At 44.0% G+C, this 27,735-nt stretch overlaps 1 protein-coding gene across 17 annotated transcripts in view; it reads left to right on the forward strand.

Moving 5' to 3' along the window:
- Nucleotides 1-6,427: 6,427 nt before the first annotated feature.
- KAT6B (lysine acetyltransferase 6B) overlaps nt 6,428-27,735 on the forward strand; it is a 205,608-nt gene continuing 184,300 nt past the window's right edge. For 3 of the 17 annotated variants that reach the window (XM_016918652.4, XM_063781903.1, XM_054659705.2), the window contains exons 1-3: nt 6,428-6,871; nt 19,481-19,550; nt 23,399-24,277. In XM_016918652.4, the coding sequence (XP_016774141.2) occupies nt 23,657-24,277 (621 nt within the window). In that variant the 5' untranslated portion in view covers nt 6,428-6,871; nt 19,481-19,550; nt 23,399-23,656. Of the gene's footprint in view, nt 6,872-7,067; nt 7,186-7,570; nt 8,296-19,480; nt 19,551-23,398; nt 24,278-27,735 lie in introns of those variants that run through there. The other 14 variants (XM_016918651.4, XM_054659701.2, XM_054659704.2 and 11 more) reach the window with 8 other exon arrangements.

Consider the following 27,735-nt stretch of genomic DNA (forward strand, 5'->3'; position numbering starts at 1 on the left):
GTGGTGGCGGGCACCTGTAGTCCCAGCTACTTGGGAGGCTGAGGCAGGAGAATGACGTGAACCCGGGAGGCGGAGCTTGCAGTGAGCGGAGACTGCACCACTGTATTCCAGCCTGGGCGACAGAGCGAGACTCTGTCTCAAAAAAAAAAAAAACAAAAAAAAACCAGTATGGCTTTGGTGACTCGAGGGAAAGGGTGGGGGGGTGAGGGATAAAATACTATATATTGGGTACAGAGTACACTGCTCAGGTGTTGCGTGCACCAAAATCTCAGATACCACCACTAAAATCTTGTTCATGTATAAATAAATAAATAAATAAGAAAAAATGCAGTAACAAGAAAAGCAAGTAATTCAGAAGTTTCACTCTTTCATCAATTCTTTTGTTTTCTTCCATCAATTCTTTAGGCACAGTACAAAAATATTGACTGTTTGGGAACCAAGGGTAAATGAATAAATTACTCAGGGCAGAGATTTGTGATTTACCATTTAAATAAGTTGTAGGATTTGAGGCCTGGCTAAGATGATATAAAACAATTCCCTTGATTAAATCTATTCATTAATTTAAAAGTTACTTATTAAGCATTGGCTACGTATCAGGCACTGTACCAGGCTCTGAGGATATAGCTGTCTGCATAGGGCTTCCTGCTTTGTAGAAAACCCAACTTTAAGACAAGGCCACTCAGTGATTTGCTCAAGGCTTACACGCATTAGTTGGTTACAGAGATGGATAAAAATAAATCTGAGTGTCCTACTCTTAATTTGGCACTCCGTTCCACATTCCTTTGCCACTGGCCCTCTGAGCTGTGTGTTTTCCTTCTGTATTGAAAACAGAATAAGAGGCTGGGCACAGTGGCTCACGCCTGTAATCCCAGCACTTTAGGAGGCTGAGGCGGCCGAGGAAGGTGGATCACTTTGAGCTCAGGAGTTTGAGACCAACTTGGGCAACATGGCGAAACCTCATCTCTACTAAGAATACAAAAATTAGCCAGGCATGGTGACATGGGCCTGCAGTCCCAGCTACTTGGGAGGCTGAGGCAGGAGAATCACTTGAACCGAGGAGGCAGAGATTGCAGTGAGCTGAGATCATACCACTGCACTCCAGCTTGGGCGACAGAGTGAGACTCTGTCTCGAAAAAAAAAAAAAAAAGAATAAGAAAAAAAAACTCTTTCCAGTTAGATGAGCACATTAGGTTGCAAAAACTGGAGAAAATTGTTAGTAGTTAAATTAAACTTGACTTATACTTCCTTACCCCTGTAAATTTATAAAGTAGTCCAGTGATTCTTAAATGTACTCTGGTCAGTTAACCAGACACGAAGATAGTTTCATTGTCTATATTGAAATGGAAAATAAAAAAAGAAGAAAAAAGTGAGAAAATGAACATGTTGATATAAAGTTGCCCACTCTTTTTTCATGGGAAGGGCTATCCTTTATTCAGGGAGTATGTTCTTCTTACTATTTTGGGGGATAAAATGTCCTTTATTCTATGAAATGATGCTGATAGTAGATAGCCATTAGTTGTTTTTAAAAATGTCCTTATTATCAAAATTAAAAGTTGGTGGCCGGGCACGGTGGCTCGCGCCTGTAATCCCAGCACTTTGGGAGGCCAAGGTGGGCAGATCACTTGAGGTCAGGAGTTCGAGATCAGCCTGACTGACATGGAGAAACCCTGTTTCTACTAAAAATACAAAATTAGCCAGGCATGGTGTTGCATGCCTGTAATCCCAGCTACTTGGGAGGCTGAGGCATGAGAATTGCTTGAACCCAGGAGGCAGAGGTTGTGGTGAGCCGAGATTGTGCCATTGTACTCCAGACTGGGCAACAAGAGCGAAACTCCATCTCAAAAAAAAAAAAAAAGTTGGCAACTCTCAGTTTCCTCAAATTCTTTTTGAAGTGTTACTCTCCTACAAAATCCAAAAGACTGTGAATCGCAAAGTTAAACACTGGGGTGGTTCAAATTTTTTTTTTTTAGAGACAGGGTTCTACTCTGTCACCCAGGCTGGAGTGCAGTGATGGAGTCATAGCTCACTGTAGCCTCCAACTCCTGGGCTCAAGTGATCCTCCCACATCAGCCTCCCCAGTAGCTGAGACTACAGGTGTGTGTCACCATGTCTGGCTAATATTTAAATTTTTTATAGAGATAGGGGTCTGGCTATCTTGCCTAGGCTGGTGTCAAACTCCTGGCCTCCAGCCATCCTCCCATCTCAGCCTCCCAAAGCATTGGGAATACAGGTGTGAGTCACCATACCCTGTCCAAATTTTCTTTGGTATAGCCTGGTGCTAAAAACTGTCTTTATTAAGACTATTTGGACATCGCTAATTGATATGATTAGTGAAAGGCCACCTCACCTTTGAGTCTCAAAACAAAAACCAAAAGATCCCCGACAACTTTGTTCTTCAACAATCTTTAGCTAATTCTACAATCTCTTATCACTCTCCTGTCTTCCTCAGAATCTCTCATTTGAGGCTGAGGCATGTTTCTGGTTTATAGAAATCAATGGTCGGGCTAGTCTTGACCTCCTGGGCTCAAGCGGCCTCCCAAAGTGCTGGGATTACGGGCCTGTAATTCCAGTACTTTTGGAGGCTGTTTGAACCCAGGAGTTCAAGACCAGCCTGGGCAACATGGTGAAACCCTGTCTCTATTAAAAATACAAAAAATTAGCCAGGTGTGATGGCATACTCCTGTAGTCCCAGCTAACCGGAGGCTGAGGTGGGAGGATCGCCTGAGCCTGGGAAGTTGAGGCTGCAGTGAGGCATGATTGTGCCACTGCACTCCAGCATGGGCAACAGGAACAAGACCCTGTCTTAAAATAAATAAATAAATAAGAAATAAATCAATGGTTGTTCACCCTGACTGCACAGGGTGATTTGGAAAAATGCTGATGAAGGGCCCCTCTCCCCAAATATTCTAATTTAATTGGCCTTACGTGGGACTTAGGCTCTAGGCTGGTTCAAGAGCTCCTCAGGTGATTGCTACATGTGGCCAGGGAGGCAAACCACAGGTATGAATGGTGTGTCTTCATTAAGTAGCTTTTATGGCACTAGGGCAGTTACACAGATGAACAAACTGGTCCATGCAGTAGAAAAGCTAATTAGGAAAACAGGCAAAATATGACAACAGAGTAGGGTAAATGCTTTTATTTATTCCATAATTCAACAAATATTAGCTAAGCACTTAACAAGCGCCAGTGCTGGAGTGAAGCCAGGCTCTCAGTCCTGTGGGCTACCTGCAAAAACCAGGAAAACTTCACAGAGGAGGCAGCAGCCAAGCAGGAATTTGGAGGAGTGCTTAGCCAAGGTCTTTATCAGATAAGGCAGGGAGTGAGGGCATGGCAGTGAGGACAGGGTGTGCTGGGCACAGACAAGTGGCAGGCTCGGGGAAGCTGGAGATGAGATACTAGTGAGGTGCAGATATGCATACCTTTAGAGGACTAAGGGGTTTAGGCTTGGTCCAGAACGCATTTAAAAGACGTTAAAGGTTTTAAAGCAGGAATGCACAAATTAGATGTGGGTACAGAATACTGGTATTTGAGATAACCCCAGCTGTTCATAAAGGCAGCTGTAGCTAGAATTTCCTAACCAGTTTAATGCTTTGACTGATCATCCCCCATCCCCTCTGCCCTTGACTGAAGTAACCAGACATTGTGACCTTGTGGGGTCAGTTTCTAGTCAATGAAGGGAGAGGATTCCATGTGGCAGTTGGAAGGGAGGTGTAGATCAATGTTTTTTAAGTGACTAATTGAATGTAAATAGAATTCACCATGGGCTGGGCCCTGGACAAATACGTTTAGCGTCCTTGCCTGTGCCTCCTTACCCAATTTCCTTTAGAAGGACTTGGTAGTGCCTCTGTGGATGTGGTACCTCTTATCAGGTTGTTTGTCTGACTTGCCTCAGAGCAAGTAAACAAACCCAAAAGATCAAACCATCTGGGTTCCCAGAGGTTCCTGCAGCTCCTCTGCACTTTATTATTCTTGTTCAGAACTCAAGGACAAATAGGTCAGATCATGAAATCAGCCCAGTACTAGGGACTATAACCTTTTGGCTAAGACACTCACAGAAGTAACTTCCTCGGTTGGGGAAGAAGAAGATTTAGTCTAGGCCAGTGGTTCTCAAATTTAGTGACTGTAAGCTTCAAGACTAGTCATGAGCTAAAAATATATTTTTGGGAGACTCGCTTCAGACTTACTGAATCAGAATCTCTGGGGTTGGGCCAAGGAACCTGTCTTTCAAACACTCATTCCCAGATCATTCTGATTCCAGTGATCTGTAGATTGCATGGAGCAGTATAACTAGTCAGTGGTTCTGGTCTGTGGTGGTGGCTGGCAGCTGTTTTGGGGTTGTGGGGGACAGGTCAGATAAGCTTCTCCATTCATAATCCTCCAGCCCAGTAGGCTTGCAAAATTTGCACCATGCTTGGTTTTCAATTCAGGCTATTTCTAGGTTAATTTCTTAATTGAGCTATTTAGCTCAGCAGAGGACCTGAGATACCACAGATAAGAGAGCGGTTTAGGAGTAAGCATTAAATATCTCTGACTGTGTCTCTTATTATCCTTTCCAGTCCCACTTATCTGAAGAGCCAGATTTCTCAAAGGACAAGTAACCCTAGAGGGGAGTATCAATGGGAAAGCTATGGAGTCCTTGCCACATCCCCGTTACAGAACTATGCTTGCTAAGAACAGAATCTCAAGAAAACATATCAAGAGGTTGAATGAAGACATTTCTCTCTTCTGTATTCCTGATCTCCTGGGGTTACAAGAGCACAGGTTTAGGCAAACATAGCCGATTTCTCTCTAAGGTGTCTCTTCACTTCTTGATGCACTGGAGATCCTTGTGGAATAATACATTAGTGATAATGAGTGTTGGGTGCTCACAAATCACCCACAATTCATTGGCTGAAGGCATCTTAAACGTGGACTTTTTGGCTTTTATTGTCTTTAGCTGCTTCTTTTAACGTACTTTAGTTTGAGTGTACAGATTTGGGGTTTTCAAACTTGTTTTTAATTAAGGCATGGTTTATTTTTATTGCTTGAGATAAAATGCAGTGCGAGGGTCACAAATGTAATTTACAAAATAAAGTGCATCTGGGCAGACCATAAGAAAAAAAAAAGAACAGAAAGCCTAAATAAAGAGTGGGCCAGGATTCTTAAGTTTATTTAGTAACTTCTTGGAGAATAAAAATCCCAGCACCTGCATTATAAAAAAGCACACCTTATAAGTGTCCTTCTCTTCGAAACACCTAAATGAACTACACTGAATTATGAACTAACTAATGGTTTGTAAAAATTCACCTTGAGCAAGCTATTGAAGATACTAAATAAACGAGGCTGGGACAGAGTCTGAGGAAACCCAACCTGCTGTTTGTTTTATCAGTAATGTAACTCAAAAGTAGCCAAGCGGATGGCTGGAGTTTTCTCTGTGTTTTGTTTCCCTGGGCTGAGCCTGTGAATGCCAAGATTTAATCTAAAGAGGTTTGTGTTTTAAAAAACTAACAACCAAGTAATAAAACACCTATAAAAACTGTTTATAATGGAACCGGTGACAGTTTGTAGTGTAGTATTACAACTCTTCTGCTCCCCCTCGACCTTTCTCTATCCTTTCATCCAACTCTGTGCCCTTTGTCTAAGTTCCTTTCTCACCTTGCTGCCAAGAAGCTCAGGAGGAGAGGGAGCTCACACCCCAAAGCAGCAGACCATCTTTAAAAAATGAAGTGTGTGTTGTGGTCTGCATTTGAAGACAGGGCTGCGTGTGCTGCTTGTTTTGTCTGAGATAAGGACGAAGATAAGTTGTCCTAACAAAGTACCTACCTAGTTGTAGAGTGGTTTCTAATGGCAAGGTGAAGATGCCGCTGCAGTGTCAGTGGCATGAGGCTGCAGGAGTCAACCAGGGCAGGAAGCCTGGGCCTCCCCTCCCTGGCACCCTGCATAGCCATGCCCAGGCCCAAGATGGCCCTGACTCCAGGGACAGACTTCAGGCAACAGGTGGTTTTCCACCCAGGTCACCATGCCTGAAACTTGGTTCTTTTGCAAAGCCATAGTTCTCCTCCCCCTCTCAAAGAAATGGCGCCTGGGAGGGAAACTTCGTGCTCAAACTCTCTAGGAGCCATTTCTCAGCCCACCTTTCCTATTTTCTGAAGTCTCCCTTGCCAGCATCCCATTCACCTCCGGAAAGAACCAGGGGCGCTCTCTTCAGAGTCCAGAGAGCTCTGGGAGGCATGTGGGCAGCGTCAGAGTGGCCTCGCCTGGGCGGCCAGAGGAGCCCCCAGTCTCCCTCAAGTGGGCCTCAGGAACTCGGGGGGCCCAGGGGAAGCCTGGAAAACCGAACTTCGCCATCAGCCTTCCTTACAGCGCTGGCTAAAAGAGAGGGGGGGAAGGGCCCCCCAGCGGTCTTCCCCGCCCCCCTCCCGCCTCAGCCCCTCTGCCATCCGCCTGCACCGCCCAAGAAAGCACCCAGAACGCGGCTGAGCTCGCCAGCTCCTCGCAGGCAGGGAGAGAGCATCCTGGGGGGCAGCTTCCCCCTCCAGCCCGCGTCTGACATCCCCACTCCCACACAAGGATGCCGCCGCCGTGCCCTGTCCGCAGTCGCTGAATGTCACTGCTCCCTCTTCCTCCCGATCAGGGTAGACACAGCTCCCGAGGCGTCCCCCACCCCAAAACTGCCGCGATCGCCCGAAGGCGCAAAGCCTGGGCGAAGGACGAAGTTTGGGGCCCACAGCGACGGGAGTGGGGACGCGTTGGCGAGGACCGCACCTCAGTCCCAGCCCTGGCGGGCACACTCCCCGCCCCAAACGGCCCAGGCGTCCCCATCCTCCCGCGGACACCAGCGTCCCCGCCCTCCCCCGAGGGCGGCGAGAGGAGCCCCCCGGGGCGGAGGCAGGTACCCCCGGGGCGGAGACTGGGGCGGGCGGGGTCCGGGCTGCGCCCCCGGCCAGGCCGGGCGGGCTGGCGGGCGGCGCGGGGGGAGCGGGGCTGGGCGGCGCTGCCTCGGGCTCTGTGCGCTGCAGCCCGGAGCCGAGGAGGAGGAGGCGGAGGAGGAGAAGGAGGCGGCGGCGGTGGGTCCCGGGCGGGGGGAGCGCGGCGCTGCGGACCCGGGCGGCTGGCAAAGGACGAGGCGGAGGCTGAGGAAGGCAGCGGGGAGACCCAGGCTGCAGCAACAAAGGGCAGCGAGCGATTGGCCGGGCTGCAGGCGAGGTTAGCCGGGGACCCGGGTGGCCGGAGGCAGCGGCGAACGGTGCACGTGCTTGCAGACACGGGCGAGTGTGGAGCCGGGGGGTGCACGCCCGGTGGGTAGGGGCTTGCTCCCCCGAGGCATGGGATGGCGAGGAGGCTGCAGCGACATCGTTCTGCCTGCACCCGGCCTGGGGCTGGCAGGGTAGGGGTGTGTTGGGGGGGAAGGATGCGAGCCAGGGGGCGGGCGAGTAGTCGCCCGGGACGGGACGGGAGAGAGGGTGGAGGAGGGGGCGGGATGGAACGCTCCGGGCGGCGCGCCCGTCCGCACACTCCACCGAAGGAGCTGGCGACTGAGAACCTCGAATTTTAACTTCGCGTGCCCGCCCGCGCGCGCCCGCCCGCGCCCACCCCTAAATCCTGCGGCCGCCGCCAGCGATCAGCTCTCACACAAACTTTAGCTGCGGGCTAGGGGGTTTGGGGTTGAGTGGGGGAGGGGAGAGGGAAAAGGCCTCCTGATTGGCGTCGTCTGCAGCCAATAAGGCCACGCTCCTCTGCTGCGAGTAGACCCAATCCTTTCCTAGAGGTGGAGGGGGCGGGTAGGTGGAAGTAGAGGTGGCGCGGTATCTAGGAGAGAGAAAGAGGGCTGGACCAATAGGTGCCCGGAAGAGGCGGACCCAGCGGTCTGTTGATTGGTACTGGCAGTGGACCCTCCCCCGGGGTGGTGCCGGAGGGGGGGGATGATGGGTCGAGGGGTGTGTTTATGTGGAAGCGAGATGACCGGCAGGAACCTGCCCCAATGGGCTGCAGAGTGGTTAGTGAGTGGGTGACGGACAGACCCGTAGGCCAACGGGTGGCCTTAAGTGTCTTTGGTCTCCTCCAATGGAGCAGCGGCGGGGCGGGGCCGCGACTCGGGTTTAATGAGACTCCATTGGGCTGTAATCAGTGTCATGTCGGATTCATGTCAACGACAACAACAGGGGGACACAAAATGGCGGCGGCTTAGCTCCTACCCCTGGCGGCGGCGGCAGCGGTGGCGGAGGCGACGGCACCTCCTCCAGGCGGCAGCTGCAGTTTCTTTCTCAGGCAGCGGCAGCGCCCCCGGCAGGCGCGGTGGCGGTGGCGCGCAGCCAGGTCTGTCACCCACCCCGCGCGTTCCCAGGGGGAGGAGACTGGGCGGGAGGGGGGAACAGACGGGGGGGATTCAGGGGCTTGCGACGCCCCTCCCACAGGCCTCTGCGCGAGGGTCACCGCGGGGCCGCTCGGGGTCAGGCTGCCCCTGAGCGTGACGGTAGGGGGCGGGGGAAAGGGGAGGGGGGACAGGCCCCGCCCCCCGGCAGGGCCTCTAGGGCAAGGGGCGGGGCTCGAGGGCGGAGGGGGCGGGACGGGATCGGGTGGGGGCGGGGTTCGGGGAGTCGGAAGGCGGGGGCTGAGAGGGAATTTCTGAGTGGGAATGAACTGGTAGGAGCGGTGGGGGGCCGGCGAGGGTGTGAGGAAGACTAGTGAGGGTTGGGTGGGAGGAGAAGCTGGAGGTGTAGAAGCAGGTGCAGAGGGAGAGTTAGGGAGGGATGCAATTTGAGAGAAGTGGAAGGCGGACCGAGGGGTGTGTGAGGGCAGGTGAGATGATACCGAAGGCGAGATTGCAGTTGTCTGGGCGCGGAGTAGGTGGGTTTGGGTGTGGTGGATGTGGAGTAGAGTTGAAGCGGTGCAGAGTGTTGGGTCTGGGGAGGCATTGAGGGGTTTGGGGAGGCATTGAGGCACATGTGAGGAGCAGGTACGATTGCAGTGATGGGAAAGAGGTATCTGGGTGGATCGCATGTTGGAATAAGAAGGAGGTTTGCTAGCTTTGGGGTATGAAGTATTTTTTAAAAACGTGGAAGGATGGGATGGTTGTGCTTGGGAGAGTTTCTGAAAGATGATGCTAAGACAGCAGAGCAAACTTAAATATGAAGGGAGGGGAGAGAGGCTGCTTAGAACTTGCAAAATCTGTGGCAGAAAATCTCCTGGGGACAAGGGATTGGTAGGGGTGGGACAAGGCGGCAGGTGTGAAGAAAGTGGGTGGAGCTGTACAGTAATTTTCGGTGAATGTGATTTGGTGGACTGTGCCAGGGGTGAGAATGGGGCAGAGAAAGGTGTAGTTTGGGAGACAAGTTGTTTGATAGGCTGTATTTATTATTTTTTATAAAAATGAGAAAAGGGTCTCACTATGTTGCCCAGGCTGGTCTCGAACTCCTGGCCTCAAGTGATCTGCCCACCTCTGCCTGACTGATGGGATTACAGACGTGAGCTATGGCGACCCGTGATACGCTGGATTCATTATGTTAAACTTGATCTGGAGTCTTCAAGGGAGTGTCCGGCAGCAGGGTATCCCAGGAAGAGACATGCACCATACCTTGGGATAGGACATTTTGCATAGCTTTGAATTTGCTAGTACTTTGCTGTGGGCAGAGTGCAGGGAGTGGTAGGAGATGACCAGGCAAAGGCAGAGAAGGGGTTAGATTACAAATGGTGTCCTATGCCCCATGAAGGAGTTTAAGCCCTGTAATTGGTAGAAGGTGTTGGGACGTGTTAAAGAGAGTGTTAGACAGAAGTTGTGAAGGGGTAGTGATAAAGAATTACAGATGTGGGAAATAGGAAATGAAGACCAACGAACCAAGTATGTTTGGAGTTGGAGGTACCAAGGAAATTCAGGGTAGAGCATATGAGGGCCCCTCCTATATGGACAGAAGGTGGAAGTAGCAAATGGAAATTAGTTGTGTTCGAACAGTCTTAGTTCTATGGGGCCCCAAGAAGGTTTTTTGTGTTTTTTTTTTTAAAGTGCATTCTTCCTGTCTTACTTGTATACCCTAGATTTTTTGGCATAGCCTTGAAATAAAACACTCCATTTTTTTCTTACTCATAAGTTCTTTTTTTTTTTTTTTTTTTTTTTTGAGACGGAGTCTCAGTCTGTCGCCCAGGCTGGAGTGCAGTGGCGCCATCTCGGCTCACTGCAAGCTCCGCCTCCTGGGTTCACGCCATTGTCCTGCCTCAGCCTCCCAAGTAGCTGGGACTACAGGCGCCTGCCACCACGCCCCGCTAATTTTTTGTATATTTAGTAGAGACGGGGTTTCACCGTGTTAGCCAGGATGGTCTCGAACTCCTGACCTTGTGATCTGCCCACCTCGACCTCCCAAAGTGCTGGGATTACAGGCGTGAGCCACCGCGCCCGGCCATTCATAAGTTCTTTACACATTTATCAGAATGAATTTGGACAGTATTTTATGTTTTTAAGAAGGAAAGGATAATGCACATGTTTTTTCTTTTCCGAGAACTTCTACTGAGAGTTAAAGGTTGGGGTGGTGAAGTGATGGTTTAAAAAAAAAAAAAGAAAAGAAAAGAGAGAGATAGAGGAAGTTTTTAACATTAAAGGAGGAATTTAGGGAATGGCTGATGGTCATGACATGGTCGGCAGAGGAAGTTTTGCTTACTAGCCACACTTAGGCTTCTGAGTAGAGTGGATATTATGTCATTGCTATTATAGCATGTGTTTATTTCACACACTGCTTTTGAAGATCGGGTGGAAACTGTCAGATGTGAGGCATAGCATGAATGAAAGGTAAATAGCGTGAGTATTAGAAAGTAGATGAGGAAGTTTAATAATTTTAATGTGCTTCATAAGCTCTCATGGACTTTCACATATCAATTAGTAAAAGACGTAACTAAGTGATCTGGCTTTCAGTCTCCTAGTTCTCTACAGTGTACCCTCAGTTTTCCACGTGCTTACACATGCCTACATTTGTACTGAGAGAAAAGGAAATAGTTTTTTTTTTTTTTTTGAGACAGTCTTGCTCTGTTGCCCAGGCTGGAGTGCAGTGGCACGATCTCGGCTCACTGCAACCTCCACCTCCTGGGTTCAGGTGATTCTCCTGCCTCAGCTTCCCAGGTGGCTAGGATTACAGACATGTGCCCAGCTAATTTTTGTATTTTTAGTAGAGGTGGGGTTTCGCCATGTTGGCCAGGCTGGTCTCAAACTCCTGACCTCAGGTGATCCACCCACCTCGGCCTCCCAGAGTGCTGGCATTAAATAAATAGTTTTATGTGGCTGAGTGTGGTGGCTCACGCCTGTAATCCCAGCACTTTTAGTTTTCAAAAGTATCTAGGGTTAGATGATGAATTGTATGGTCACCTAGTCATAAGGTATGCTTGTCTTCATCTTTACTAAGTACCAAACTCTTCTAAAGTATTGTACCAGGTTACACTCCCTCCAGCAATATATGAATTCCCTTGCTTCTCGCCCTCTCCAATCTCAGCCTTTTTAGCTTTTATGATTTTAGCCAATATGGTAAATTTTGCGTTTACCTGATTAGTAATCAGGTTGCACAGCTCTTCATATATATATATATATATATATATATATATATATATTTTTTTTTTTTTTTTTTTTTTTTTTTTGAGACGGAGTTTTGCTTTTGTCACCCAGGCTGGAGTGCAGTGGCGTGATCTTGGCTCACTGCAACCTCTGCTTCCTGGGTTCAAGCGATTCTCCTGCCTCAGCCTCCTGAGTAGCTGGGATTACAGGTGCCCACTACCACAACCAGCTAATTTTTTGTATTTTTAGTAGAGATGGGGTTTTGCCATGTTGGGCAGGCTTGTTTCAAACTCCTGATCTGAGTTGACCCGCCCGTCTTGGCCTCCCAAAGTGCTGGGATTACAGGCGTGAGCCTCTGCACCCGGTCAGCTCTTCATATACTTTTTTAGCCATTTAGATAGCCTCATTTATAAAGTTCTGTTCAAGTCTTTCCCACCCTGCTTTTAAAAGTTGGGCCTTGTATCTTTTATTGCTATTTAGAAGTTCTTTATTTACTGTGAATACAAGTCCTTTGTCATGTGTGTGTGTTGCAAATACTGTGGCTTGCCTTTTCACTCTCTTTATGGTGTCTTTTAATGAACAGAAGTTCTTAATTTTAATGGAGTCAAATTTATTGGTCTTTACTTTATGGTTAGTGCCTTTTGTGTCTTGTTTTAAGACTTTTCCTACCCTGAGGTCAAGAAGATATTCTCCTATGCAGTACTATCTTTTTAAAGCTTTGTTGACCTTAAACAATGTATAACTATGAGTAAAATACACTCTTCTTGACCCCAGCCTCACCATTACAATCTATTTTTGCTTTCCTTCACTTTTTTCTGTTCTCTGTCTTGAATTTTTACTTCTCTGCAGCTATAACTAACAGCCAGGTGCTGACTTCTCCTGTCTCTTAGGAGAAAATGGTCATATAGACAGAAGTTCAGCCAGATTAGATTTTACAGGTCTCCAGCTGACTGTATTGCCCTTTTTCCTTTTATGAGCTAGCATTTTATTGTGTTCCTGCTATGTGTCTGCCATCATCCTTGCTGCTTTCATATTTGTTATCTCAGTGATTCCTCTTAACGGTTCTGTAAAACAGAGAAGTATTCTCATTTTTACAGAAGAGAAAACAGAGACTTAGATTGATTTAGTAGCATGTCCAATATCCCCTAGCCTAGGTAGCTAGCAGAATGGGGACTGGATCCCTGACTCTGATACTTCCCATCACAGCACACCTACTTGTTGATTAAAATGTCAGAAACCTGTTTTTTGATAACATCCAAAACCAAAAAGAATAACCAAAAAGAATAACCCTACTCTTGATGTAACATGCCTTAAGTAAAGCACACAAAGCTAACTATTGTGAAACTGGATAAAATACCTCTCTGTATATAGCCAGTGGACCTTAAGTGGTCCATGGGTGGATGACAGAAGGTCTGTTAACCCTTAAAAATGTATACCAGTGTATATGGGTACATGTGCTTATTTTTTAGAGTAGAGCTATAATATTTATGAAACTCTCAAAAGGGAACCTGAATTTTTCAGGGTATCTGGATATCTGGTCTGAAGACATCTGTAATACAGTTAACAAAGAATCCTGTAATAATCTATCTTTCAAAAGAATCATAAAAAAGTTAAGATGTCAGATTTTTCTCAGCCAGGTGCAGTGGCTCATGCCTGTAATCCCACTACTTTGGGAGGCTACATTGAAAGGATCCCTTGAGCCCTGGAGTTCAAGACATGCCTGGGCAACACAGGGAGACCCCCGCCTCTATTTTTATTTATTTATTTAGATTTTTTGGTATCTTTATTTTATCTTATTTATTTTGTTGAGATAGAGTTTTGCTCTTGTTGCCCAGGCTGGAGTGCAATGGCGTAATCTTGGCTCACTGCAACCTCCACCTCCTGGGTTCAAGCAATTTTCCTGCCTCAGCTTCCCAAAGAGCTGGGATTACAGGCATGCGCCACCACACCTGCTAATTTTTTGTATTTAGTAGAGATGGGGTTTTACCATGTTGGCCGGGCTGGTCTCAAACTCCTGACCTCAGGTGATCCACCTGCCTTGGCCTGTCGAAGTGCTGGGATTATAGGCATAAGCCACCGAGCCTGGCCTTGTATCTCTATTTTAAAAAGTTTTTTAAAAATCACATTTTTTGGCCGGGCGTGATGGCTCATGCCTGTAATCCCAGCACTTTGGGAGGCTCAGGCAGCTGGATCACGAGGTCAGGAGCTCGAGACCAGCCTGGCCAACATGGTAAAACCCCGTCTCTACTAAAAATAAAAACAACAACAACAAACAAACAATGGCATGGTGGCATGTGCCTGTAATCCCAGTTACTCAGAAGGCTGGGGCAGGAGAGTCGTTTGAACCCGGGAGGCGGAGGTTGCAGTGAGCCGAGATCACGCCATTGCACTCCAGCCTGGGCAACAGGGCAAGACTGTCTCAAAAAAAAAAAAAAAAAAAAAATCACATTTTTTCCCTTACTACATTATTCTCGGTCTTTGTCATCAAAAACCAACTAAAGCTAATTTGTAATTAGGGAGAAATCTAGGATTGAATAGGAATTTTTAAATGCCAAAAAAAGACACTCTAAATTTAGTTGATTATTTCTTAAGTGAAAGTGCTTAGTTATAATACATCATTACTAATCAGTGTACCCTGGCTCCAAAGACCTGATGACTTCAAATGACTTTTCATCTTGTCTCTAAATTCCTCTGTTTTACAAGGGATCAAATTTCCTGTGAGGTTCCTAACAGTGTGATTAAATTTTAGAGACTGAAACTATTGAGCACTTAAATGCAGGGATAACTATGCAAACCTAATTCATGGGTTTCACCAGGAGATTTGGGACCTGTCTCTACTAATTTATGATGATGATGTTGAAACTAATCTTTGCTAGGGATTATGGAAGCCATAATAGTTTATTGATGGTTCAGTTATTGTTTGTTGAAGCACATTTACACAATTATAGTTTAATGACATAACAAGGATATTGTCAACTAGGAGAGCATGACATGAAAAATTAAACTTGCAATTAATATAATATGTATTAGTTGAAATGATAATTTTTATGGTGATTTAGCCTCTTAGAAATCCTTGGAAAACATTATTAGCTTATGAATTGAAAACTCTCTTTGTTAATGAGTAGTGGGAAAGAACTTAGTGTTACTCTAAAAAGATGGGGAATTAAATATTCAGTTCAACCAGCGTTTTATTGAGTGCCTGCTCTGGGCTTGCTGCTGAGTTAGGCTCATAAATATAAGTTGAACAAGATTGATGTTTGCAGAGATGAAATACTGGTTGCTTTTGTTTTTTCTTTCAATCACCCTTCCCTCCAGAGTAGATGGCTACTATTGCCAGAGTGATTCAAACATTCAACAGGTTTGTGTGTGTATGTGCATGCCCTTCCCTGTGCATTATGGTGTCACCTGCTCCTGCAGTGGCTTCCTATTCATCTGTCACGTTCACACACCACAGCTTGGCTTTTTTCACAGCCAACTTTATTTCTGTTTTTTTTTTTTTTTGAGATGGATTCTGGCTCTGTTGCCAGGCTGGAGTGCAGTGGCGCGATCTCGGCTCACTGCATCCACCACCTCCGGGGTTCAAGCAATTCCCCTGCCTCAGCCTTCCGAGTAGCTGGGACCACAGGCACGCACCACCACGCCTGGCTAATTTTTTGTATTTTAGTAGAGATGGAGTTTCACCATGTTGGCCAGGATGGTCTCAATCTCCTGACCTCGTGATCTGCCCGCCTTGGCCTCCCAAAGTGCTAGGATTACAGGTGTGAGCCACTGCGCCTGGCCTATTTCTGTTTTTCATTTTTAAATTATATTTGTCTTTTTTAGAGACAGAGTCTTGCTCTATTGCCTAGGCTGGAGAGCAGTGGCACAATCATAGCCCACTGTAGCCTCAACCTCCTGAGCGGCTCAAGAGATCCTCTTGCCTCAGTCTCCCGAGTAGCTGGGTCTACAGGTGTACACCACCACAGCCACCTGATTTTTTATTTTTGTAGAGGTAGGGTCTTGTTGTGTTGCCTAGGCTTGTCTCGAGCTCCTGGCCTCAAGTAATCCTCCTTCCTTGACCTCCCAAAGTGCTGGGATTAGAGGCATGAGCCATTGTGCCTGGCCCAACTTAATTTCTTTATACCTTTTGAGTATATACCTGTTCTAGTCAGGCACATGGACTTGGTGTCCCTTTTGTTTGACAGCTCATTCTTAGCTTTTGTTATTTCACTTTGATTTCCTTCATTCATTCCCCGATACATTTATTTAGCAAATAGGCATTGAAACCCTCTTATGATCAAGTTGTGGTCTTGGGAAATCTTAGGGTATACAAAGATGAATCAAGCATGAATCCTGTTTTTAAGAATTTTACAGTCTAGTAGGGGTGACAAGGTTAATACACAAGTAAGCATAATACAAAGTGGGAAATGAATGTCAAAACAGTAAAAAAGCTAAAAGCTTCCTGTTAGACAAAGATGTTTGGGGCTTTTGAGAAGTTGTTGTTTGCACTGGGCCATGAAGGATTTGAATTTGGGCAGAGGGACGGTGGGGCACTTATCCAGGCTCAGCATTATCTTTCAAGGTCCAGTTTCAGTCCCATCCATCCAAGAGATGTTCATCCATCCTCCACGTGGTTTCAGCAAGGTAGTATAGTCACAGTTGTTTCCAGACTTCTTCCTTCTGTAATCAGAGGAACACTTCCTTTAAAGTGAATCTTATGGGGAAGACAAATATATGTAAAACAGTTAAAGTGGAGCTGCACTGTTGGGTTCAAGGTGCTGCAATGGCCCAAAGTTTAACTCACAAGGGGTACCTGAAGGTAATACCTGAAGTAACTCCTTGTCACAGAGATCTAAAGAGCCTAGTTTGAAAACCTCTGGAGAGACAGAAAGAGTTTGGGCTTTGGCATCTGAATTAAAATCCTTCATGACTTAATGGCTCTGAGATCTTGGCTAAGTCAAGCCTGTTTTCCTTTTGTAAAAACAACAATGCTACCTTACAGAGTTGTTTTAAAGTTTACTGATAATCTATGTAAAGTACCTGGACCACAGTAGGTGTCAGGAAATGGTTGGTATTATTATTATTATAGTTTAGTGCTTTGTTATTTCTTTTTTTTAAAACAATTTATTGAGGTGAAACTCACATAACATAAAATGAAAAAACCATTAAAAAGTGAACAAATCAGTGGCATTTAGTACATTCAGTGTTGTGTCACCACTGCCACTATCAAGTTCCAAAACATTTTTATTGATCCCAAATAAAACCCCTTACCCATTAAGCAGTTTCTCTAGATATGTCCCTGAGACTCCACCAATCTGTGTTTTGTCTATGGATTTATCTATTCTGGATGTCTCATATGAATGAAATTATATGATGTGTGGCCTTTTGTGTCTGGCTTCTTTAACAGCATAACGTGTTTGAGGTCCATCCACATTGTAGTAGCATGTATTGAAACTTCATTGCTTTTTATAGTTGTATAGTATTCTAGTGTATGGATATACCACAGTTTGTTTATCTGTTCATCTGTTGATGGACATTTGGGCTGTTTACACCTTTTGGCTACTGTGAATAGTTTTGTTATGAACATGGGTGTATGTGTACTTATTTGAGTATCTGTTCTCAATTCTTTTGAGTCTATACCTAGAAATGGAATTACAGAACCATATGGTAATTCTGTGTTTAACTTTTTGAGGAACCGCCAAACAGTGCTTTGCTATTTCTTAATTGCTTCTTATATGTTCTGTCTCTAGCTTTGCTTTGTATTCCCCATAGTACCTACCACAGTGCTGCATGCAGGGAACATCAGCTCGCTAAATATTTGTTGGTTTTTCTTTGATTAGTATTTATAACCTCACCTCCCAGTTCACATGTTTTGGGCCTGAAGCATTGATTTCAGAGGAAATAGATGCATCCGGGATTTGAAAGATAAGAAATATCACCATATGGATGGCATTTCATGTTGTCAGACAACAGATATTTGTTAACCAAGGACACTATTTTGAGCAACTCTGCCAATAACCTGAGCTGGGTGCTGATAGAAGAAAAATAAGTCAAGGTCCCTTCCCCTAAACAGTTCTGTTCTGTTTCGGAAGATACTGCTTAGATTTGTGGATGCTCACTCAGTTACACAATGGGCTTTGAAAAAATCCAGGTTTTCCAACAGTGATCCCTTTGGGGAAAAAAAAGAAAGAAAAAGCCAGGACTTATGAAAGTAAGATAGTTAAAAATAACTGTTAGCAAGTAAAACTCAGGATGACAAAAGTGTAAACTCTATTATTAATCTTTGTTTTTTTCTACCACTGTTTTTTGGCTCATCCATAATCTCATGACTCAAGTGTTATGACATTGATTTTGAAACAACACACACAGCTTTAGTAAAAGCTTAGAGGAGGCCTGGCATAATACTTATGATCCAGGATATTTTGACTCTTCTTATGCTGACATGAATGTTTCTGAATAGTGTTGATGTTTATGTAATACCAGTGAAGCTAAAAGCTCAGTGCTGGACTAAGCATTTCTCTAGATATGTTTAGAATATTTGTAATGAATGATGTAAATAGTGTTATATTATAAGACCGTATGATACAACCATATAATTTACTGATATTTTGTAGTTAAAAATAAAATGATTCACAACCTTAGAAAATAGAATAACTTAATTTGATGTAGCACAAATCCCCAGAATTAATTTAGGATGATTTGCTACCTTTTTGATAGCCTTTTAGTCCAACCTTCAAGTTTTTATAGAAAAAAAATGAAAAGAGAATAATGATTTTAGGGTTTTCGCTTGTGATAGAATGTCCTATCTACATGTGAAGCAAATCCTCATTCTCTGAAAAAGAGAAATGGTGTGGATAATTCCAAATCAGGAAAAAAAAAAAATCATTTCTATTTGGCTTTTGAATGAATTATGCATTTTTTTTCCTGTGGATTTGTCTTTCCAGTTAGATACTGCTTAGGCTAAAATGAAAGTGGTTTTCAATCTATTCTCTTGCTTATATGAATTTACAGTGGGGCCAGTGGGATGTTGGAAACAAATCAGCCTAAGATTAAAAAATTTGCAGTGGTTAATATACAAAGTGGATAATATACATGTGTTTAGTTGAGAATTGGCTACAGATAAGAGACTTCTGATTTTGTTCCTCTCCTAGCTGTGTATTTTTTTTTTTTTTTGAACACTGTGATTCTGCTTGTAGCAAAGAGCTGCTGAGTTACATCTGCTTCTGCCTAATTAACTCTGTTGGTTGGTGTCAGATGAGAGCTAATTTTGAGATTAAATTGAGGAGTGGGGTGTGTGTCGTGGCTGGGGGAGGGGAGAAGGAGGATCCAAGGTTGCTTGATTGTTTTACGTAAGATCAAAATGCAGTTATTCACAATTGTTCTTTTAAATTTATTTTTTGCTTTTCAAGTAAAAATAATCACTGCTGTCCTAAAATGTGACTTGTGTCAATACATATTTACTATTATGTAAACTGGTACGTTTTTCTTGTAGGTGAGCTTATTGGTCATATCTGGGTAGTCCGTTCAGTACCTAGGTGCCTGGTGGCCTTTGGGACAAACAGCGAATGCTGCCCAGGAATGTGAATGCTGACCTTAAAACAACTTTTGACTGTCTTTTTTTCTGATAAATGTTATATCTGTTTGGCTATTTGAGTAGTAGTGGGTTTTTGTTTTTGTTTTGTTTTTCCATGATGAGATTTTTTCTTAGGAATCTATCACAAACCTGATTTTTAAAATTTGAGCAGGTCTGGGCTTAGGGATGAAATTTACTTCTATAGGCACTTGGCTGGTTCCTTGGGGCTTCATTTTCTGTCTCAAGTTTCATATTTATAAGAATCCTTCAGTGGTCTAAAAGAATTATTATATCACCAAATGTAGTATAATAACTCATTGGAGCTGTTTGTCTTGAATGGTTGTGGAGATACACGGATGGTTGCTGAATTTAAGGATGTCCTTATGTCCAAATGAACATTTCCTTTTTTCTTTTGGCAGATTTGCCTGAAGACCTGGATAATCTCCATTTTTGTCATGGACTGTTAAAACGTTTGAAGTTCCAATTCTGGTACTTTCCCTTATTTTATTACATTTTTAAGGTATAAAATGACAGTCTTATTGAAATGTGTTGGTAATGGATATAAACAATTGTTTTATGGATATAAATGATTGTGGGTAAAGATTTGTGGGCTGGGTGCGGTGGCTCACGCCTGTAATCCCAGCACTTTGGGAGGCCGAAGTGGGCGGATCACGAGATCAGGAGTTTGAGTCCAGCCTGGCCAACATGGCAAAACCCTGTCTCTACTAAAAATTCAAAAATTAGCTGGGCGTGGTGGTGGGCACCTGTAATCCCAGCTACTTGGGAGGCTGAGGCAGGAGAATTGCTTGAACCTGGGCGGTGGAGATTGCAGTGAGCCGAGATCATGCCATTGCACTCCAGCCTGGGCGACAAGAGCAAGACTCTGTGCCCCCCCCCCAAAAAAATGATTGTGGTAAAAGCTTGTCATGAAGGTATATTTTAGGTATCTATTAGTTATGAAACACATTTTTTTTTTTTTTTTGAGATGGAGTTTCGCTCTTGTTGCCGAGGCTGGAGTACAATGGCGCAATCTCGACTCACTGCAACCTCTGCCTCCTGGGTTCAAGCGATTCTCCTGCCTTAGCCTCCTGAGTAGCTGGGATTACAGGCGCATGCCACCATGCTTGGCTAATTTTTTGTATTTTTAGTAGAGATGGGGTTTCACCATGTTGGCCAGGCTGGTCTTGAACTCCTGACCTTGGGTGATCCACCCGCCTTGGCCTCCCAAAGTGCTGGGATTACAGGTGTGAGCCACCACGCCCGGCTATGCATTTTGTTTTAATGTACGTTCGTTTGCTTGTGTAACAAAACACCTAAAAGCAACTTGGCAATATTGGGCACTTTTCCTGTGACCTCTTCTACTTTCTGCAGTTGTATTTTGTGCAATCAAAGTAAATTAGTTGTGATTCATCCTGAATAAATGATGAAAGATTAAATAATTACTTGGATACAGTGAAATATCTTCTAATGAAATTTTGCCCGAAACCATTTTACTTTGGAAAGATCAATTTCCTGTTCTAAACTAACTGACAGAGAATGATTCTGTGTTCTATCCTGAAAGTGGTTGCACTGTGAAAGCCAGTGATTTCATTCCTAAACACACTGTGTTCCAAGTCTAACATTTTTGTCAAGGGTTTATATAATGAAACAAAAGTGAGTACTTATTAGATTTGTAGATGACATAGATGACAGAATCAAGATTCAAAACAATCTTTAGCAGGTTGGAAGATAGGCTTAAATCAACGAGATGAAATTGAACGGTAATAAATGTTAAATTGCAGCATTTCAATTTGCAGAAGGAAAGGGGTGGAAAGACTCAACTTGACAGCACTTTTTGAAAAAAGATCTGGGATTTTTAGTTGGACTGCGTGCTCACCATGACCACTTGTGTGGCAGGGGTATTGAGGAAGTTCCTGTAATTTGGGTTGCATTTATAATTGGATAATGCCTGAACTGTCATATTTTAAGATGGCCAATAGCCAAACTAGTGAGCAACCAAGAGAAGGTGGTGCTTTGAAACAATGTGATATGTGGAAGGGTTAAGAAACTGGGATATGAGTGGTCTAAGTTATGGCTGGAGGTAGCATGGGGTTTTGTCGTTAGTGGTTTTCAAAAGGTACTTGTTTTTGGACATTTGAAGGCCTCTCATATTGAAGAAATACTAAGAATTGTCTTGGGATCCTTCCAGGGAATAGGACTAGTTAGGAATAGGAATAGGGTCGAAGTTATGGGGTGGCAGATTTTTGCTTCTCTGAGCAAGAAATTTAGCTAGAGCTGTGCAACAGTGGGGTGAGCTGCCTCAAAAAGTGACAAATTATCAACCACTGGAAGTATTTTAAAAATGTAAAGACTCATTGCCCATCTATTTGGGATATTGGGCAGGGATCTTTTATTGGATAACTAGAGGTTGGACTGGATGACCTTCAGCCCCAAGTTTCTGAATCTGAGGGGAGAATGAGTAGAGTGAATTTACAGCTTACTGATCACAGGGACAATCTTGTTTAAACTGCCTCCTTTAAGGTGGCATTTTGGGTTGGCATTTAAAACTGTACTGTTTGAACAAGTATAGTTCAATGACCCAGCTGTTTTTCAGCAACATTCCAGGATCTCTGAGAGCAAATACTATATTCTTCAGTATGTCTGGCTAAAGTTTTTAAGGAAAGATATTATTTTCTCCTCTTAGGTATAGTCTGTCTAAATAAATAACCAGAGATAACTTTAATTTTGTATTTTGTTAGAAAAATTTCAAAGTATATAGATGTTGCATTTGATGAAAGTGATAACTATATATTGAATATTAGATAATGTGTTTATTTAATCCTCTCAGTAGTCCTGTAAGGGATATACCAGTATTGCCTACAAGTAAAGTGATGGAAGCTTAAGTTATCCAGGGTTCCTCCACTGGACATTGTGGTAGGGCTGGGGTTCAGACCCAGGTTGGTCTCTTTGCAGAGGCAGAACTAGCTAGAGCAGGCAGTTGTGGCTCAGGTGAGAACAGTGATGGACTTAGTTGGATTTTAGAATTGGCTGGGCACAGTGGCTTACACCTATAATCCTAGCACTTTTGAGAGGCCAAGGTGGGCTGAGGTCAGGAGTTTGAGACCAGCCTGGCCAAAATGGCAAAACTCCATCTCTACTAAAAATACAAAAATTAGCTGGGTGTGGTGGCACATTCCTGTAATCCCACCCACTTGGGAGGCTGTGCAGGAGAATCGCTTGAACCCAGAAGGCAGAGATTACAGTGAGCTGAGATTGCGCTACTGCACTCCAGCCTGGGTGACAGAGCTAGACTCTGTCTCAAAAAAAAAAAAAAAATTAATAAAAAAAATTAATGATGTTCGACCCTTAAATCTGTTATTGACTCTTCCCTTGGGTGAATTCCATCTTCTCCCGAGCCTCAGTTTACCCACAAAGTTCTGCAGTTTAAGTGACAAGTTATATGTGAGCACACTCTGTACAGTTTAAACTATAAAAAGAATTAAGAAGTGGATGTTATCATTGGACACCAAGATTAGAGCTCAGGTTTGGCCCAATTCCCAGGCCAAGGCTCTTTCTCCTTGTAGCCTCTTTGTAGATGTACTCAATACCAGATTGGAGATCTAGGGTGGTTTTTGTATATACCAAGCATCTCTCAGAACAAATGCCACTGTCCACCTGGAATCAGATTTGTATATATCTTCTTTGTACTGAGCTGTTTAATGAGCTAACTGGGTATTAAGATAACTAGAATGCTCTACTACTTAAAGGTGAAGGGTTATGTTACTGTATTATTTTCAATTTTCCAACTTGTGGGTTAGAGGGTATCATAGACCTCTGTTAAAGGGATGGGGATGTGATTCCATAGAAGTAGCTAGATGGGAAGTTTTTTTACGTATGAGACTTGGGAAATACAATACCTAGCTGAAAGCTGGATTATTTACTCTTTTTTTTAAGTTTAAGATTTTTTGAAATAAGCTTAATGTACTTTCATCAGATTTTTTATATCATAGACTTATTCTTTGATGTGTATTTTATGTTTATGGCAGACATATACCTCAAACCACTTTCATATAATTTTGTTAATTTCAATAAAGATAATTAAATGTATAATTTAGATGTGATTATGCCTCATAAATGACTTCATATAGAGAAGTGAAACATTCTAAAAACAATTTCTTCTCAGACTGTGACCCAATTTCTTGTTGAAAAATATAGTCACTGTGGCTGTGTTATGTAATACCTGCCTGTCATTACTTCTGTGGTCATTCTGTGTCTGAAAAAGTCATGCTAAAGAATCTTTTAGTTTATTTGTGTAAGCTTCATTATTAAGAGACTTTCCCCTCTTTTTATCCTTTAAGGTCTTGATTTCCCAGTTAAAGATGTTCTTCACCCGAATGCAGTCTTTCCTGTTGGTAAAATAAGACAACCATCAACATTGCCTGTTTGTCTGCTTTTGAATCTCTTAAGGATGGATGTTTGTAAGATGTTGCTTAATACAGTCTGGAATACTCTGTCCATTTGTTGAATTGTAAATGACTTTCAAATGTGCAAGTTCTGTTAAATACAAAGAGAACCTCTATGGGTAACTTTTGTGTTGAAGAAGTCATTTGTCAACCATGGTAAAACTTGCAAACCCACTTTATACAGAGTGGATTCTTGAAGCTATACAGAAAATAAAAAAGCAAAAGCAAAGACCCTCTGAAGAGAGAATCTGCCATGCGGTCAGTACTTCCCATGGGTTGGATAAGAAGACAGTCTCTGAACAGCTGGAACTCAGTGTTCAGGATGGCTCAGTTCTCAAAGTCACCAACAAAGGCCTTGCCTCCTATAAGGACCCAGACAACCCTGGGCGCTTTTCATCAGTTAAACCAGGCACTTTTCCTAAGTCAGCCAAGGGGTCTAGAGGATCATGTAATGATCTCCGCAATGTGGATTGGAATAAACTTTTAAGGAGAGCAATTGAAGGACTTGAGGAGCCGAATGGCTCCTCCCTGAAGAACATAGAGAAGTATCTCAGAAGTCAAAGTGATCTCACAAGCACCACCAACAACCCAGCCTTTCAGCAGCGGCTGCGACTGGGGGCCAAACGCGCTGTGAATAATGGGAGGTTACTGAAAGACGGACCGCAGTACAGGGTCAATTATGGGAGCTTAGATGGCAAAGGGGCACCTCAGTATCCCAGTGCATTCCCATCCTCGCTCCCACCTGTCAGCCTTCTACCCCATGAGAAAGACCAGGTAAGCGAAGGAGTAATGTTCGTGCATTCTCACTACTGTCCTTTTGTCTTTTACAGTTTCACTTAAGTTTTATGTGGACAAAAGTTCTGAATAAAGTTTGATAAAATTGAATGTTTTGCCTTAGAGCAGGCTTTTGTATTTTAAAATGTATATATTGTACTGCATTGTGTGGAGGACTTCCTCACTGGTTGGCCAAGAATTTAATGGAAGAGTCATGTGGTTTGTTTTTAAGCTCTAATTGCTAATTGGTTGGTGTCTGAAGGGACCAGGAAGGATAATATTGATCTTCCTTCATCCAGGCAGGGTCATATATATTTCAGAAATCTATGAAAAGGCCATCGTATATTTTTCTCTTTATTACTATTTTCAAAGAAGAATCTACAGACTTCTTATTTTACTATTATTATTTTTTTGAGACAGAATCTAGCTCTGTCGCCTCGGCTGGAGTGCAGTGGCGCAGTCTTGACTCACTGCAACCTCTGCCTCCCAGGTTTAAGCAATTCTCCTGACTCAGCCTCCCAGGTAGCTGGGATTACAGGCACCTGCCCCCACACCTGGCTAATTTTTGTATTTTTAATAGAGACAGGATTTCACCATCTTGGCCAGGCTGGTCTCAAGCTCCTGACCTCAAGTGATGCGCCCGCCTCGGTCTCCCAAAGCGCTGGGATTAGAGGCGTGAGCCACCATGCCCAGCTAGACTTCTTATTTTAATGGTGATAATCTATGCTTTTTTTTTTTTGAGATGGAGTTTTGCTCTTGTTGCCCAGGCTGGAGTGCAGTGGCACAATCTCGGCTCACTGCAACCTCTGCCTCCCGGGTTCAAGTGATTCTTCTGCCTCAGCTTCCCTAGTAGCTGGGATTACAGGCACATGCCACCATGCCCAGCTAATTTTTGTATTTTTAGTAGAGAACAGGTTTCACCATGTTGGCCGGGCTAGTCTCGAACTCCTGACTTCAAGTGATCCACCCGCTTTGGTCTCCCAAAGTGTTGGGATTACAGGCGTGAGACACCATGCCTGGCTGATAATCTATGCATGTAAGAAGTTATTTTAATACGTCACCTAAATCCCTCATTTCAATATAAAGTCATTTTTTATTGTCCACTTCTCTGTGTTGTAGGTGAATGTTTATTTTGTCTCATACAGTATCTTTTTAAAATACTCTGATTTCTTGGGCCTTATGTTATTTCTATAGTATTTATAAATATATGGCAGAATTCTCCTTACATTACTGCTACCACTTTAAGTTTTTGGTTGAGTAAGATTTTTCTTTGTTTCAAAGCTACAGTATTTACTTCCCAAACTAAACACAAAGTAGAGCAGCAGAAAGTTATTTATAGTTCATGTCTAGTTGTGGGGTTTATTCTCTGTCTTTTGGGTGAGCAGATATATTGATATCAGTTAATTTTATTAATACATGTTATAAAACATTAATCATTGTTGATAGAAAGGTGGTTTTGGCTGGGCAGGGTGGCTCCTGCCTGTAATCCCAGCACCTTGGGAGGCCAGGGTGGGAGGATCACTTGAGCCCAGGAGTTCAAGACTAGCCTGGGCAACATAGTAAGACCCCTGTCTCTACAAAAAAATCAAAGAATTAGCCAGGCTTGGTGAAGCACATGTGTAGTCCCAGCTACTTGGGAGGCTGAGGTGGGAGGATCACTTGAGCATGGGAGGTAGAGGCTGCAGTGAGCCTTGATTGTACTCCAGCCTGGGTGATAGAGTGAGATCCTGTCCCAAAGATAAAGAAAGGAAGAAAGAAAAGGTGGTTTTGGCCAGGCGCAGTGGCTCATGCCTGTAATCCCAGCACTTTGGGAGGCTGAGGTGGGCCAATTGCCTGAGTTTGAGACCAGCCTGGCCAACATGGTGAAACCCCATCTCTACTAAATATACAAAAAAATTAGGCAGGCGTGGTGGGGGGCACCTGTAGTCCCAGCTATTTGGGAGGTTGAGGCAGGAGAATCCCTTAAACCCGGGAGGCAGACGTTGCAGTGAGCTGAGATCGTGCCACTGCACTCCAGCCTGGGTGACAGAGCGAGACTCTGTCTCAAAAAAAAAAAAAACAAAAAAAAAAAAAAAAAGAAAGAAAGAAATGGTGGTTTTATTCATAGTTTACTGCAGCCTTGACCTTTTGGGATCAAGTGTTCCTCCCAAGTAACTGGGAATACAGGTGTATGCCACCATGCCCAGCTAAGTTTTTAAATTTTTTGTAGAGATGGGGTTTTGCCATGTTGCCTGGGCTAAGTACAGTTTAGAAACAATTGAAACATGCATGTTAGGAAAAGTTATGCTCCTCTTGTTTGGATACCATGAACCCTTGAAATGGAACCTGTTTTCCTCAATGCTTTAGATCAGATCAGCCCATGGAAAGGCAAACCACCTGGTCCTACCAATTGGATAGGACCAGGTGGTTTGCCTTTCCATGGGCTGATCTAAAAGGCTGGAGTGCAGGGGTGTCACCTCGGCTCACTGCAACCTCCACCTCCCGGGTTCAAGTGATCCTCTCACCTCAGCCACCCGAGCAGCTGGGACTACAGGTGCACACCACCACGCCCGGCTAATTTTTGTACTTTTTGTAAAGATGAGGTTTCTCGATGTTGCCCAGGCTGGTCTCGATCTCCTGGGCTCAAGACATCCTTCCGCCTCGGCCTCCCAAGGTGCTGGGATTATAGGCATGAGCCACTGTGCCTGGCCAACATTTATTTGTTAACTATATTTTTATTTTGTTAGTCTTCTGCCACATTTATTTGATCCTTAGGTGGTTGTTGTGTTTGTGTAACCAACCTCTAGTTCTCTGTGGCAGAATGTGGGCATAAAGAAAGAAGTAAAGTTATGAAATTTTCTTCTTAATAACATTTGTTTAAAAGAAAATACAAAAAGCCACTTAAATCCTAATTCATATGTCTGACACAGCCAAATCAGGGACCTCTGTTTTTAATTAAATACATATGTATATATATATTTTTGTTTTGTTTTTGTTTTTTGTTTTTTTTGAGATGGAGTCTTGCTCTGTCACCAGGCTGGAGTACAGTGGCATGATCTTGGCTCACTGCAGCCTCTGCCTCCCAGGTTCAAGTGATTCCCTTGCCTTAACTTCCTGAGTAGCTGGGACTACAGGAGCGTGCCACCATGCCTGGCCAATTTTTTGTATTTTAGTAGAGACGGGGTTTCACCATGTTGGCCAGGATGGCCTCAATCTCCTGACCTCATGGTCCACCTGCCTTGGCCTCCCAAAATGCTGGGATTACAGGCGTGAGCCACTGTGCCCAGCCTTAATTAAATATTTTTTATAAAAGCTTATACTGTGAAGAAATTCCTTAAGGGACTATAGAGCCATTTCTTGATGGATTTGGATATCTTTGTTTTTAAAAATATGTACACTACCCTAAGGTATGTTAAGGTTTTATAATGAACAGGTACGTGGACTAATTCAGGTAGCTTTAGGCAATTTAATAGTATGTT

Source organism: Pan troglodytes, chromosome 8 (genome assembly GCF_028858775.2).
Source record: "Pan troglodytes isolate AG18354 chromosome 8, NHGRI_mPanTro3-v2.0_pri, whole genome shotgun sequence".
NCBI classification, from domain to species: Eukaryota; Metazoa; Chordata; class Mammalia; order Primates; family Hominidae; genus Pan; species Pan troglodytes.